The 16,496-nt window shown below is 46.0% G+C and overlaps 1 protein-coding gene across 3 annotated transcripts in view; it reads right to left on the reverse strand.

The window, feature by feature from the left end:
- The window catches only part of KDM2A (lysine demethylase 2A), a 113,751-nt gene that overhangs the window by 7,842 nt on the left and 89,413 nt on the right, over positions 1-16,496 (reverse strand). For all 3 annotated transcript variants that reach the window (XM_047823475.1, XM_047823476.1, XM_047823474.1), the window contains exons 12-16: positions 16,101-16,495; positions 6,166-6,249; positions 4,440-4,709; positions 3,752-3,883; positions 1,635-1,724 (exon numbers count right to left, since the gene is read on the reverse strand). In XM_047823475.1, coding sequence (XP_047679431.1) covers positions 1,635-1,724; positions 3,752-3,883; positions 4,440-4,709; positions 6,166-6,249; positions 16,101-16,495 — 971 coding nt within the window. The remainder of the gene's footprint in view (positions 1-1,634; positions 1,725-3,751; positions 3,884-4,439; positions 4,710-6,165; positions 6,250-16,100; position 16,496) is intronic.

Raw genomic sequence — 16,496 nt, forward strand, 5'->3', positions numbered from 1 at the left:
AAACTGGAACGCAGAATCTGACAGAAGTAAACACCACTTTTAGCTCCACTGGTGTCTGAGCTGGACTCCACCAGGCTGCTTCTTCCACTCAGCACCCTCCCCTATCCTTAGAGACCAACTGCATGGAATATAAAGCAGAGAATGAGAACCTCTGAGGAACCACCCTGCTCCAAAGGAAGCTACTCTGGATGAAAAAGAGGAATTTTGGTTCAGTGAAACTGACATTCCATAAAGGTCCACGACCTCATCCTACGCCACTTGTCTCCTTCTGGGGCCACCATGACTCCGCCGTGATGAGGCTGAACCAGTGTTCCACTAGGGATCAGTGAGCAGTGGTTCACATTTTCCTCAAGGAGATGGTTTCTGTCCCTCAGCAACAAGCCTGCTCCCTTTCCTCTACATTCATAGGGCACTGTGGTTGGAAGAGAATGACTACCTTGTGGGTGCTGGCTTTTACAATGCAAGAAGGCAATACTAACATACAGCCACCTGGGGCACCTGGGTGGCTCAGTCAGTTAAGCATCTGACTCTTCGTTTCGGTTCAGGTCATGATCTCATGGTTCATGGGTTCGGGCCCTGCGTCAGGCTCTGTGTTCACAGCACGGAGTCTGCTTGGGATTCTCTCCCTTCCCCCCACCCCCTGCCCCTCTCCAACTTGTGTGCACACATGTGCTCTCTCCCTCTCTCTCAAAATAAATAAACTTAAAAAAGATAAAATGAGGCATCTTCCCCCTACCTGCTGTGGCAGGGAGGCAAACACCGCCACTACTGCCTCCACTGTCGTCAATGAAGAGAAAATGTTTAAGAACCCCTAGTTTAAGAACTTGGGATAAGGAGAACTTCAGCACTAGTCCACTCTAGAAATCCCTGCTCTTCAAACATATATAGAATGAAAATTCAGTCACCTCAGTACCCAAGTGGGAAGAAACAGACAGACCAGGAAACTTGTCCCTACTCCTGTGCAATGCGCCTGGAGGAGACCACTGCGCCTGGATGGCTGCCACTAGGCCAGCTGCCTCCTCTGTCTGTGCCCTCAACAGGTCTTATTCCTCCTGGCCTGATCAACCAGAGTCCTCTTGGCCCTTTGGTATTACCCATCGGGCCAGCAATGTCAGCTACTCAGGGCCAAGGTCATGGCACGGGTCCCCTTGCAGGGAGGGGCTGCCTGTGTAGGGCACAAGGGTAGGGTTTTCTGTAGGGCCATAAAGGTGAAGAGGACAAAAATGTGAGCCCGCTTAACTGGAAACTCCGGCACACCACTGTATTTACTAGCTGCCTCAGGTCACTGCCTTCCCTCTAGTGTCATTCCTCAGGAGCAACCGTGCTCGCCTCACTGCCCTCCTCACACAGCCTAGCTATGCTGCCTCTTTTTCTAGGGTCTCAGAGTGTAAGAGGACCTCAACAATTTGCAGACCCCAAGTGGAACAATATTCAGTAACACAAAAACTCAAACAAAAGAAAACCAAATAATTAACCAAAGAGGGGGGAAAAAAAGTTATCAAACAAAATACAAAATCATCTCCATGGTCCGAAAAACCATGTGAACAAAGACGCAAAGGCAAACAGACTCTAGCCATCCCCTAAGCTCGACGTTTCTTTTCTTCTCTGGTGCAGTCTGGATAAAGCTTCCTTACCTGGGCTTTCTCTGAGTTGTCCTCCTGGTAGCACTTTGGACACTCCCAGCAATTTGGCAATTCCTCATTAAGCAACCCCTCTCCATCCATCTAGAGGAAGACAGGGATGTTAAAAATCTGTCTCATTTAAAAAAAAAAAAAAAGCCTGTTTCTTAAGGCTCCTTTATCAAACAATAACAGCCACATGGTTGGGAAGAACCTGGAAGTTTTACCCATTTGTAAACACATCGGCCCATCGGGGAGAAAAACCAAGAGTCATTCAGCCCCACTCCTAGCCGCTAGGAGACTGGTCACCTTCACTCTTGGTTACTTGATCAAAGTTAGATTCCACGAGGAGATTCCCAAGAGTCTGCGTCAATCTGGGGTCTGCAGACTTCTATATGTATCTTTCCCGACACATTTATTTCTTGAGCATCTCATGCCTCTCTGCTAAAGGAACTGACCACACTATTCGGAATGGTGCCAGACCTCATCTTGACAGTGGGGCATAGTAATTATGATTGCTTGGGTTCAGAGACTGTAGCCTAGTCTCTGTGACTCTGTTCTCAACTGTACAGTGCACATAAATACTCCTATAAGGGTGTGGTGAGGATTAAATGAATTACTTGTTAAATAACGTGTTTAGATAAAAGCTTGACATACAGTAAATGCTTCGTTTATCAGCATGGAGAGGATACCTTAATTTTACTGATCTTAAGATGCATATTTTTTTTCACATTTGAGTATTTCTAAAATTGAGCTGCTTCTCACAATTAACCGTATCTTACAATCATTGTCAGCCAGGTGGCAGTCATGATATAGCTGACACCTTTGGAAAAATCGACAAAGTACCAGCACCAATGCCCTTTAAAGAATGAAGAAACAGGGTAGATCCAACTTCACAGGGCTATCTTAAAAGATGTAAACAAGAGAATGCATATAAAACAATGGTTGTCCACCCCAGCCACATATTAGTATCACTTAAGGAGCTCTGGCGCATACTTAGGCCCAGGGCCCATGCTTAAAGATTTGATGCTACCTCCTAAAGACTGTATCAGGTTCCCTATCACTTTTTCTTTCCTTTTAAGATTTTTTTTAGAGAGAGCGAGCGAGCACACACATGAGCAGGTGAAGAGTGGCAGAGAGAGAGGGGGGGCGGGGAGAGAGAGAGAGAGAAGGAGGGAGGGAGGGAGGGAGGGAAGGAGGGAGGGAGGGAGAGAGGGAGAGAGGGAGAGAGAGAGGGAAAGAATCTTTTTTTTTTTTTAATTTTTTTTTTTTAACATGTATTTATTCTTGAGACAGAGAGAGACAGAGCATGAACGGGGGAGGGGCAGAGAGAGAGGGAGACACAGAATCCAAAGCGGGCTCCAGGCTCTGAGCTGTCAGCACAGAGCCCAACGCGGGGCTTGAACTCACAGACTGTGAGATCATGACCTGAGCCGAAGTCGGACGCTTAACCGACTGAGCCACCCAGGCGCCCCGAGGGAAAGAATCTTAAGCAGGCTCCACGTTCTGTGCAGAGCTGGACTCGGGGCTTGATCCCACGACCCTGGGATCATAGCCTGAGCCGACTGAGCCACCTTAGGTGCCCCTCTATCATTTTCTCTTTTTTTTTTTACTTGAACTCCCAATCTGTGACATCATGACCTGAGCCAAAACCAGGAGTCAGATGCTTAACTGATTGAGCCACCCAGGCACAACCTCTATCATTTTTTCTTAAAGGCCCTCAAGTGTGAACCAAGCCTGATACACTCATTAAACGTTAGCTGATACTATTACTCTAACCATCTTTCAGGAACTGACATCCAGAGATACAGTCAAGTACACAGGAGAGATGCTTAAAGGCACAAGGCATTCCCAAATAGACCAGGCAGTTCCATGATGGCCTGGGGACTCCAAACACACTCTATGGAGGCCAGACCGCAAGCTCCATGAGGGCAGGGAACGGGACTATTAGTCTGTGTCCGAGACTGTCCTCAGGGTCGAGCCAGTGGCTGACACACAGTGTAGACCATGAATCAAGGACAGATGTTAGACCACTACATAGCCCATTGCTGATGGTCCAGATCGGGGATTCCCACCCTCCTCTGCTCCACTCAGTACCTGAGACCTTAGGGGCCCCTTTGGCCTCTCCTCACCTGGAGGCAGCCAGGATGAACAATCTCGTTGCAGATACAGCATTCCATAAGTTTCTTCTCGAAGTCCTGTGTCTCCTCATTTTGATCCACCTCTCCACAGAGGGAACATGTGACTGAGTGAGGCAGTCTGGGCTACAAGAGGACAAAGACAGAAACCAAGAAAAGAGCAGACTTAGATCCTTATCGGTTTAGCTTCCCTTTAACTGAAGACCAGTGATTTGCTTCCTCTAATTCTCCTGGGAACACTTAGGGACCAAGGAGACCAGGTGGAGAAGAGAGGTTTCTGGTAGGAAAACTAGATGAGAAAGAGGATAGGGAGAGTGAACCAGCTGAGAACTAGAGACTGACAGAGACCAGTTTATTTTCACCAGTCCATCCCAGGCCTCCCAGGTCCTTCCTTTCTAATCCAGTTAAAGAGGGGACAAGAAGCAGTGATTTGCCCTTGAAACACTGCTCCCTCATTTGAAAACTGGGCGAGCAAGGCTGAAAGGTTAAACGGGATCATTTTTAGTGTGAGGTATCTTCCTTCTGAACTCAGAGAGAAATGGGGCAAAACAAAGCAAGCCAAAGAGAGAGAGTAACTTCTCCTCTCCATCTCCGAAGGCTCTACCACCCTCTACTACCTGCATTTCAGTCCTTTTGGCACCACCACCCCTCCCCCAAGCTCTGTATCCAGCAGACCACTTACTGCCAAGCACTGCCGAAGGACACACGACTGCTTCATGCGACCAGGCCCCCCGAACTTCTTCATGTCCCTGCAGTAGTGGCAGACACCACACTCTCCTTGCACACAGGCTTTGCATTTTCGACAGCGCACTCGTCTCCGCCGGGCTCCTGACACTATGGGGGAGGCAGCAGCCGGCCTCACAGGTGTTAACCGAGGAGCTGGTTTCATAGTGTGAGGCTTTGTGATGGGGATGGTAGGAACCCGCACCTTCGGCCGGGTGGGGAATTTAAGCTAGAAAGAGAAAGCAGTGAGGTCAAATGTATCAAGTAGCTTTAAGGACGGGAGGGGGTAGAAGATCACAAGGCTTGGCAAACTATGGCCCGTGGGCAAATCTGCCCACTGCCTGTTTGTACATGAAATTTGACTGGAGTACCATGATGTTCATTTGTTTTCTGTCTGGTCTATGGCTGCTTTCACTTGCAATGACAGAGTGAAGTTGCCGACAGAGACCGCGTGGCCTGCGAAACCTAAAACATTTATTGATTTTACTCTACTTATCACCTACGTATTACCTTCAAAGACAAGGTTTGCCAGTCCCTTCAGGCTATCTACTTCAGTCACGTCCCTCTCACTCTGCTGAGCTGTGAGATTCACCCCTCCCTGAGGCTTTCTATGTACCAAATGTCATTCCAGGGACCCTCCAGTATTTCCCTATCCTGGATATTACTACTCAGAAGATACTCCTAAAGATGACGATAAACTACTTGAGGGCGAGATGAATCTTGCTCATTTCTTTATTACTCTGAGTCTGGTACATAACAGACACTCCAGTAAAATACATCCCTCAGGTATATGTTTATAATTTTAGTGCTTGTATCTGTCCAGCTGGTGATCTTTTCAAGAACAAGGACTGGGTCTTTCAGTTTTTTCCACGGTGCCTCAAACATGTTCCTGACACAAAACACTGAACAGCCAGAGATGCCTAAACTGTTCTGAGGCAGTGTCATGTGGTCAAGCCCAGGCCAAGTGGGACTCCTCCACCCCGGTAGTAAGAAGTGGTTCTTTAAGACATCTTTCACAGCTATTCACCTAAACACTCCTGGAATGTGATGGCTCTGCAAATTTCACCCGGGGAAAACCAAAGAAGGGCCTATGTATCTGCCAGACCCATGGGCAGGATCAGAATGCTAGCCCTTACATTTATTTGATAAATAACCTTGACAAAGGACAATACGGGAAAAATTACACAGGACCTAACTGAAGAGGCATGAAAATTCATACCTGACAATTTATTAGCTTACAGGTGATTCCTTTCCTTCTCTTTTTGATACTGAAAAATCCAAATGAAGGGGACTCTTGAGTGTACACTCAGGCCATCATAGAAATACTCCAGCCATTTGAATACGTATGTAATTATTTTAACTAGTTTTAAAAAATATCTGAAAATGACCGAATCACTGGGCCAGAAGGCTAGGAACTGATCCATTCTGGTGAACAAATGCACACTTTTGCATCCAAACCTGGAGGCAGGTTTCTGGTTTGATAGTTCTGTTAACAGAGTCACCTCTAAAGATAGCCAATTACCCTGACCTAAGAGTTAAAACAGAACTGAGTAATGATTTTCTGTCAGTTCATATTAATGCACCAAAAGCTGTCTGCCTCTAGTTGTTCTTTTTCTTCCCGGAATGGTGACGGTCGGCTAGCAAAATGCTTCAGCAGCCTGAAGATAAGAACAATAGTTTCTTACCTTATCCCTTTTTGGCCACTGTACTATAGGGACTCCAGTGAGGGCTAACTTGGGATCGCTGTTGGCAAGCTCCTCCAGCAAAATCTAAGGGCAGAATAGGATAGAAGAGGGGGGAAGAAAAGCAGGACACAGTGAACAAAGAGCCAACCACTCCCAACAGCATCCAGACTTAGCCTCAGTCCCCACAAGCGACATGGGAAGGGCAGGCTGGCAGCTGTGTTTTCCCTTCATTTAGAGACTCACTGCCAAACAAATAAATTGAAGATGAAAGAGAAAACTCAAACTAGTGTAGTACTATCAAGACTTTGAATTTACCTTTGCTCCCAACCCCGTACCTGCATACTCACTGTACTGTTAATACGTATGCTGAAGTAACTAGCTATGGGGCGACAAGTGTTACTTGGCACACAGTTCTATACATGGCAGTAAAACTTTATATTGCCCCCTTACTTTTCAACACCAGTGATAATTATCAAGAAGTACTGTTTTCATTTTGCAGATCTCAGCAAAGTGGCAAAAAAGACTGGCTAATACTTAATAATATGAACAGAACAACAATCTTAATGTCTTGATTCAACCCAGAGCTCTGTTCTTCTAAGTCTGATTACAGAAATTTCAACTTCAAATTAACCAATCGATTAATCTCTCTCTCTCTCTCTCTCTCTCTCACACACACACACACACACACACACACACACACACACACACACACACAAAGTCAATCATTTGGCTTTATTCTGGAATGGAACAGGAACAATTTAGGGGCAACAGTTTTGATGGGTTTAGCCAATCTAGTTTGAATGACTTGAGGACACTGCTACAGTAAGAAACTACCACTTAAGTGAATCATACTGGTTGAGTGTTATTTGGAAGCAAGCCTTTATGTTTTCGACAGAAATTTCTGAATCCTGAACCTTAGAGCAGAAAACGAAATCCCTCTTCCTCTGACCTCATGCGCCCTACAGCAAGGACAACAGCAAAAGAACACAAATCCAGAAGACAAGTTACAAGATTCCTTTCAGGTTGCCCTACTGTGTACAGGGTATTAACTGTTTCAGTGTTTCAGTGAACACTCAACTTTGATCCTGGACAATAAGCATGCCTAGGCCATCTTTAATAATCATTTCCATAATCTTGTGGGCTCTGTGCCTAGAGACCAGGACTTTTTGAAGCATGCGGCACTTCTCTACCAAGGATCATGCTCCAAATTCGAGTTGGGACTCAGAAAGACCCTTTAAAACACCCAGGAAGCTCCTCTACGAAGAACCCCTTTGCCAAGTCTCCAGCTGCCTCTCACCCTCCCCCAAACTGATTTCATTTGCAGACGTTTTATTTACTTCAAGTTGCTATGACATCCTATTCTGAAGTCTCCTGTTTAGCACCGCACAGCGTGGGGGTGAAGAGGCGGGGTGCGGTGCCACGTGGGACTAAGGCTCTGGGACTGGGCTCCGGTTTGGACTCCTAATCTCCCTAGGGTGAAAAATTCAGGTCCATTCAAAACGTGTGCGAGGGAGTGCACAGTTCCCCTCCCCCATGTCTACTGCTGAGGAGCAGGACTCTGCCCATTTCCTCTGCCGCCCCGGAGAGCACTGAGCTGTCCACAAACAGGGACTTTCCACTTTCAGCAAAACAGACCTCACAGAAAGATCCACAATTGTTTAAGAGTAGCAAAAGGAACCTAACCGTTCACCAAAAGCAGTCTAAATCTACCTGCAAGATTTTTTGTGGGGGATAAGGAAAGGTAGGTGGAGAAACTGTGTCTGCGTGGGGGGTGGGGGGCAGCTGTTCACACATATACGACTCTGTTACCGGGGTCTGTGTGGGTGTGGAGGGAAATGCAGATTTCCTTCCAAGCCTTATTTTGTTGGGGCCAGACAACCAAACTCGCCCTGCTTCATCAAAAAAGGCAGACTCCAGCTGAGGCCCTCCAAGAAACCATATAAAGCAGCCACCACCCTTCACCAGAGGGGGTTTGGGACAGGGAGCGGGGGTGGAGTGCGGAAAGGCTGACGCCTATCTAGGCTCCTGGCATTCGGGAGAACATTCAAACACAAGCCCACACCCCACACATCACAGGAAGGGGAAGAGAACAGCGGGCGTCTGGGAAGAGAAGGAAAAAGGATTCCCCAAAGCCAAGAGACCCAATTCAAGAGCACATCCCACCAGGAGAGGGAACAAGTGCAATGACGGCTAGAGCAACACCAAGTAACCTGAGCATTGTCCTGGAGTCCCCTGGTAGGCTGTTCTTCCGCCTCTTCCGCTGAGACAAAGTCCCTACAGTTACACACACACCCCGAGCCAGAAAGGGTTTGCCGCCCACCCGCCTGACCTTGCGTTTCTCGTCGCTCTGGAGCTGCTGAAGCTCTTGGTTGAAGTTTCCCCAGCGTCTTTGTTTTGTTTTCTGTATTGGAAGTTGTGCTGAAGGAGTTTAGGTTTTCTGCCTCTAGGAAAATCCTGATTTACTTGAAAATTCTGGAATCTCCCAAAGTACATCAGGCGGGGCAGTCCAGCTATAACCCTTGAGGCTACCCAGAGGGAGCAGCGTGTCGTGCTCTGAGCTCCTTCTCGAGCCCTTCAGCTCAGCCGCGGCTTCCTGTGCCTGCGAACAATGCTGCTGCGTCACCCACATGCAGCTCCCAGAAATGCTTTGCAACGGAAGATGGCAGGAGGGGGAGCTGAGCTCGAGTGAGCGAGCCAGGCAGAGGGCCCAGCCGTCCTGCTGCAGAGTCGGGAGGGGGTGTGCTCAGCCGGCGCTCTCGGCCTGGTGATTGGAGGAAAGGCTGCCCGGGAGGCGAGCCGGGCCGCGCCCCCGCCTGCTCCCTCCCACCACCACTGCAATAGGAGAACCCAAGGCCGGCCCCGGAGGGCTCCCTCTGGCCGACTTCGGAAGGCGCCAGCAAAAGGGAAGGCTTTAACCCGTTCTGCATCTGGGCCCGTGAGTGTCCTTGTCTTCGTCCACACCCTGCCCCTCAGGGTCACCTCTTATTGTTACAGCCAGCACTCTTGCCCACTGACCACTCCCCCCAATTCTCTCTCCTGCTTTTCAGGCAAACAGCGAGTCACCCGAAGTTCAGCCTGTGCAAGAGCCAGGCACCCAAGCTGAGTTCCTCCAACTTCCCTTCTTTCCCCACACACCCGCCTGCTTCACCTGCCCTCACTGCTGCTCTCCCAGCCCAGAATCCAGAATGAGCATACATGTTTCCAGAAAAACCTTCAGGAATGACACATTTCAACCAATACTGAGATATTCAATACATATGTCTGTTTAATATCAACTACTTCGACAACAGATGCCTGCCTCTGGTTACGACTGGGCACTCTACCACCATAACCGAAACGTCTAGGCAGCTCTTCCCGCAGTTCCATCTTGACCAAGTAAAGCCAGCTGAGGTACAACCTGAGGTCAAGGTGTCAAGGTGCTTTATCTCCTGCCTTGGTACCAGCGCAAGGAGCCACTGAATCTGTGTCTGCCAATTCCACATCCACCAGTCTCCTGGGACTCTGCCCCTCAGATTACCCCTCCCCCCAGGACACCAGCACTCCTGCCCATTTCCTATCCTAGTCGTTTGTTTTGCCTGCCACCTTCTTGATGTTCCCTGGATGATGCGGCCAGCCTTGTATCCCGTCAGACATCCCGATGCCATTTGTGGCAGCTACTCGAGTGATGCGTGCCACACACTCTCCACACACTGATTCACGGTCAGGGTGAAGCTCGGACTGAACAAGCAATCTCTCACTACAGTGTACTGTATTTTGGATCTAGATTTATGTAATTTTCAGACTCTCATAAATATAACTTGGCTTTTTTTCAGAAATTACAGGAGCTGCTTTGAAATAAACATCTCAGGCCACTAAGAACCTAGCTCTTACCACTGGAAACCTTTTTATTTCCAGGACAGTTGTGTCAGTGAGTTTCTGATGTAGTCGGTGGCTTAATATGCTTTCTGGGGCTTGGGCTTTGCTGCCAGGGGGGCTAAATATTTCAATTTTGACGGTAGTTTACCAAGAAAGGTGGGAGTTTTGTGCTTTTTGGTTGAGCTCTCCCTGAAAAAGTTTCTATGGCCATTCTAATCCTAAACCTCTCGTTTGCCCTTTATCTTAAGACTGAAAGACCTTGGGGCGCCTGGGTGGCTCAGTCGGTTGAGCATCCGACTTCGGCTCAGGTCACGATCTCGCGGTCCGTGAGTTCGAGCCCCGCGTCAGGCTCTGGGCTGATGGCTCAGAGCCTGGAGCCTGCTTCCATTCTGTGTCTCCCCCTCTCTCTGCCCCTCCCCCGTTCATGCTCTGTCTCTCTGTCTCAAAAATAAATAAAACGTTAAAAAAAAAAAAAAGACTGAAAGACCAAGTGCAATCAGACTATTATGTCTGAAACGCTCTCCTTAATAGTGTGAAAGGTCTTCTTAGAAAATCCTGGTTCTTAGTCTTATCTAACCTGGAGGGGTGATAAAGAATGGAATACTAAAGAGAAACATGTTACCACGCTGTAGCAAGTAAAACCCGAGAGGCCACCAGGAAAGGACAAAAACCAGACAGGGCTTCCAAATCGCTTACTAAATGAGGCCAGCCCCCCCGCCCCCCCCCCCCCCCCCGCCCCATTAATTCAGAATAAAAGACAGGCACCAAAGATCAGAGATGGTAAGAACATGACATTACATAACACAATAATATAATAACACTTTGAAGAATTATTACATATTTTAACCTAACCTTATATGCCTTGTAGCTATTAAATTATTCAAAACTTTTTTCTTAGGGGGCACCTGGCTGGCTCAGTCGGTGGAGTATGTGACTCTTGATCTTGGGGTCATGAGTTCAAGCCCCATGTTGGGTATAGAGTTTACATTTAAAAAATAAACTGATGAGTAAATAAATATAAAACTTTCCACTTAGAATGTGTCGATTAGATTTCAAATGAAGTTTTATTTATACAGGTTGCCTTTCCCCCCTCTAATCTAGTTTAATGGATTAAGATCTAATTATAGTGGATCCTCTACCAGTTCTTCTCTTTAACTAGTGCCAGAGTCACCCCCAAAGTGTCAGATGAAGCAAATTTCTCATTAGTGTCTGTATCTACCTGAAACCATGACTTTGCTTTTGGTTCCATCATACTCCTGAGAGAGAGCCGAGTGTAAATTTTTAGATCATGGTTACAAAATAAAATGTTAGGATCTTAGTTCAGAGCAGCAGTAGTAGCCTATTGCACCACAAAGAACAATTCTAGAATTCATAAACTGAGAGTCATTTATATACTGTTTTATCATCTAACAGGAAAGCTTATTAACTTTTTTTTTTTTTTAAAGAGAGAATGAGTGGGAGAAAGGGGCAAAGGGAGAGGGAGAGAGAATCCCAAGCAGGCTTCACACTCAGCATGGAACCAGACTCAGGGCTCCACCCCATGACCCGGGGATCAGGACCTCAGCCGAAATCAAGAGTCAGATGCTCAATCCACTCAGCCACCCAGGAGCCCATATTAGAAGTCTGTTTGTTTGTTTGTTTGTTCATAAGCAATCTCTCTACAACCAACGTGGGGCTCAAACTCACAATCCCAAGATCAAGAGCCACACGCTCTACCTACTGAGCCAGCCAGGTGCCCCCTTAACTTCTGAGTTAAGAAGACTGGCATTTCCTTCCCTCAGGACAGAATCCACACCCAGCTTCTCAGTGTTCAGGCAGCACTCTAATGGCATGCATGGTACCTGTAAACCTAGGATGCACTTACTTTCTCAGCCTATTGAAATGCCTGCTCCACCACTGACTTGCAAGACCCTCGAGGGCCTCATCCACAGCATGTGTGCATATTTACCCCAACACTCAGCCCGGTTCTGGCACAGAGTAGGCAGGCATTATTCACAGATTTGTGACATCTGATTTTTTTCTGTAATAGTGATATAGTTTATTAAATATTTACTAACATTATCATTAAATTTCACAACAGCCCCATTGAGGTAGATGTTATTTTACAGAGGAGAAAACAAGCTTTCATAGATCTAGTATCTTGACCACAAGTCACATGTTTGCCCAGCTTATCAAAATACCTTAGAGAAAACAGGAAAGTAAATACGTATACAACACTGAATTTGTTTCACTGAGTTGGACAGCCAAATACATTGATATATTAAAAACTTTTTATGTATGTATATATATTAAGAGCTCCTTTATGACCAAAATAAATACAAAACAATAAATTCTGATTAAAAACTCAGTCTTCAGGCTGACTCCTACCACCTTTCTGTGACCCACTGTCAGCAGTTGGCATGTCCCTTTCTCCAGCACCGCTGCAATGCACAGAGATTTTCTCTCACTTTAATGGGACTGTATTACTGACACTGCTCTAAGTCCTGTCTTTTTTTTTTTTTTTTTGAGAGAGAGAGAGAGAGAGAGAGAGAGTGCAAGGAGTGGGGGAGGGGCTCAGGAACAGAGGGAAAGAGGGAGAGAGAGGGAGGGAGGGAGGGGAGGGGAGAGAGGGAGAGGGGGAGAGAGAGAGGGAGAGAGGGAGAGGGGGAGAGAGAGAGAGAGAGAGAGAGAGAGAATATGAATGAATATGAATCAATCCCAGGCCAGCTCAATGCTCATCAAGGAGCGTGACTTGGGGCTTGATCCCTCAGACTCTGAGAACATGACCTGAGCCAAAATCACGACTTGGACACTCAACATGCTCAACAGACTGAGCCACCCAGGTGCCCCAGGTCAACAGTTTTTAATGCCCCCCCCTTCTTTTTATCTAATCCCCTCCCAACTTTATATTCTATTTTCTTTCTTTCTCTCTCTTTTAATTTTTAATGTTTATTTTTGAGAAAGAGAGAGAGAGAGAAGGAATGAACGAACATGCCTGGGGGAGGGGCAGAGAGAGAGGGAGGGAGACACAGAATCCGAAGCAGGCTCCAGATTCCAAGCTGTCAGCACAGGGCCTGACGTGGGGCTCGAACCCACGAACCCTGAGATCATGACCTGAGCCACTCAAGTGCCCCGATCTTTCTTTAACAATGCAGAATTTAATATTTTAGAATCTTCAAAGCCCTTCCCCCACCCCCCCCAACACTAAAATGGACTTTTCTTCCAGGGATATATAACTGTAGAGCTCTCATCTCTTCTGCTAGTTCTTCCTAAGAGCCACACAGGCTGCAACAAGAAACAATCCCTCTCTCTGCAGGAAGAGTAAACTCGGCTTGCTGCTGTCCTCCACTGCAGTGTAGGCTTCTATGCTACAAGCACCAAGCTCTCTAGCACTGCAGTCTCCAGCTGTGCGGTGATGGCACCTACCCAATGCACAGCTTCTTTTCTTCTGGGTGATGTTCAGATTCTCAAAGTATTCAAGCTCTATATTCACTATTATCTGAAGCTCAGATTAAATATAAATGGTCAAATTCAGGAACAATGAATCCATTTGATCTTAAGTTAAACTACCTGCATAGCTGGTATCTAAGTCTGTTGTCTTCTGCTATCAGCTGCATTTTAACTATGGTATCGGGCAAGCAAAACAAGGTGCAGACAAGCCCCTGCAGGAAGAATTCAAACACTGTCAGTCTCCTAGTCATCCTGCTGACCACTCCTTCCTCAGGCTCTGGTCTCTGTGCCACTCTGACTGAGCCCGGGGTGGCAGCCATGTTTTTCACGATTCCTGACAAACACAAGGAAGCTCTCTCTAGACACTTTTCATAATGCTAAGAGCCCTCTTTAGATACCTTTTTTTTTAACTCATTTCCCCCCTTCCTGCTGCATACTTTTACTCTGCTTAGTATTTGACCCAAAATTTTCTACATTTTCCCCTGCCACTCTGCCTCAAGTATCTTTATTTGACAGTTATGGGAGTTTGTGTATTTCTATTATGACACTTGACCTTGTACAGCTGACTAGGGGATTACAATAAGGCTTCCTATAACTGGAGTCAATGGAGTCAAATCCCATAGGACTGAGAAGATAACTATTCTTTTTCACGATTCAGAAATACAGACACCCAGGCCAAAAGACTGTGAGCTATAAACTTAGAAATCTTTCTTTTCAGGGATCCTACAGGCAAGTTAATTTAATGTTTCCTAAATGTATCTATGGAATAGCCACATAAAAAAAACTTGAGGAAAAAAAAAGATGTTACACTCAAACTCTCAGGAAGTATTAATAGATATGTCCTATCATAATGGAAAAGAAAAAATGTGTATGTCCTTTGCTCACTCAAGGGTGGAAAGTGAGTTTGGAATCTAGTTTGTGAGTCTGGAAAAGTATGACTAAGTTTGTTTTGCTGCACATTAATCATTATAGAAATAGGACCACATTTATCTAGAACTTTGTCATTTCCTCCCCTAAATACAAGCCACGATGATGCCACCTGTCTCTTCTAGAACAAACCTTGTAAAACCAAACTGAAAAATCAACTGTTGGGGCACCTGGGTGGCTCCGTTGGCTGAGCGTCCAACTTTGGCTCAGATCATGATCTCACAGCTCGTGAGCTCGAGCCCCGTGTTGGGCTCTGTGCTGACAGCTCGGAGCCCGGAGCCTGCTTCAGATTCTGTGTCTCCCTCTCTGTCTGTCCCTAAGGCACTCGCATTCTATCTCTGTCTCTCTCAAAAATAAATAAACATGAAAAAAAAAAATCAACTGTCCTGCTTCTATCACCATTGGAGAGGACCAATCTAACCAGGCTGCCACTTTTTTAAGCCTCTTTATTTTTTCACCCTTTCACTGATGCATAAACAATAAGACACAATGTAAAAGTCTATTGTAAAAAGAAAAACAAAAGAGGAAAAAAAAACCGTTCAGGTCCTATCCCAGACTTTGGAATTCTTCCTGAGGTGCTTGCAGAAGCACTTCAGACCATAGCAGTGGCCAAGGAAAAACATGAATCAGGAATCAGGAATGGAAAAGACATACTCAGATATTCAGCCTATATTCCTTAGGGTCACATAAAATTATTCAATATAAATTCTTCTGTGGCTTAAGATAATCTGACAGGGTTTAAAAATAAATACTTAATTACTAATTGTGAACTAGCTTTCTACTACACATTCCCAGGCCTTGCACCCAAGATGTAGTTCCAAATGATGATTTTAAAAAGAAAACTGATATTTCCAGGTTTATACTTTTTGGTGTTCATGTTAATGGTAACTTGTGAGGAAAGACTTAAAAGAATTTCCTCCAATTTAGGCAGCTGAAATCTGGATTCCTTAAAAATAAGCTAATTTCTTTGAGATCAATGCATGAGGGGTGGGCTAGGCTCTGAAAATACTGATACTGGGAGACCTCTTGAAAAAGAAAAATATATAACATGAAGAAACTGGATATAGCAATAGGATAGATTATGTCTTTTGGTTTTTTTTTTAAATCTCTACACCCAACATGGGGCTCAAACTCACAACTCCGAGATCAAGAGTTGCACACTCCAGAGACTGAGCCAGCCAGGTGCCCCAGGACAGATTATGTTTACAATGACACTTTCTCAGAAGCTGCCCCAATGTTTTTTTTTTTTTTTTTTTTTTTTTTGGTCTTAATAGTAGGTAAGTATGAAACTAAATATGCAAAGCCTATCAGCACCACCCAGCACAGCAAAGCTTCTCTCTCATCTGCTTGGGCTGGAGATTGCTATTGGCCACTTTTGTTCTGAAACAGGCCTCTTTATCTGAGGGTAACTTGATTAAGTAATATTTCCTAATACAAATACTTTCTTAGATTAGGCTCTTCTTTATTTTTACAATCAGTCTGAAATCTCTGTTTTTAAGACTAAATTTAAGTCCTAACTGAACATACAGAAGTCAGTGTTTTCACAACAGGGACTTAGCCTCGCCCTGAGAACTGAAGTACCATGCAGCACACACAGGTACACATGAATGTCTTTCTGAATGAGCCGCAGATTATCCAGAATTCCTGTACTTTCTCTCTCAGAACTGAGCGACTGCCTGCCCCCAGCCAGACCAGGGGCTGTCATGCGACATAACCGACCTTACCTTTACGTCGGCAATAAGAGCATCTTCATCTTCTATCCCTGTGGGGACGCATTTCTTGTGCAGTGGCAGAGACTCCAACTTATCTACAAGACAGCGAAGGCCTTCAAGCTCAAAATGGGTCAGATGCACCTGCCTGTCCTTTCGGGGGCTACACTGGGGATCCCACACTTGGCCATTGTGGGAGCCCCGGCTAGAGTCAGAGGATGAGTCCCCCGACAAACTTTTCTTCAGACTTGGAAGACTTCGGCAGGTTTTGCCCAGTCCGTCATAGTCCAGGTTGACCCCATTGGCTACGGGGCTAGTGAGGACAGAGCGCCTACTGCTCAGGCGCCTTGGTTCTCGATCCACTGCTTCCTCATCCCCATTTCCAGATTCCAACCCATTTAACTCCAAATC

This window comes from Prionailurus viverrinus, chromosome D1 (genome assembly GCF_022837055.1).
Source record: "Prionailurus viverrinus isolate Anna chromosome D1, UM_Priviv_1.0, whole genome shotgun sequence".
NCBI lineage: Eukaryota > Metazoa > Chordata > Mammalia > Carnivora > Felidae > Prionailurus > Prionailurus viverrinus.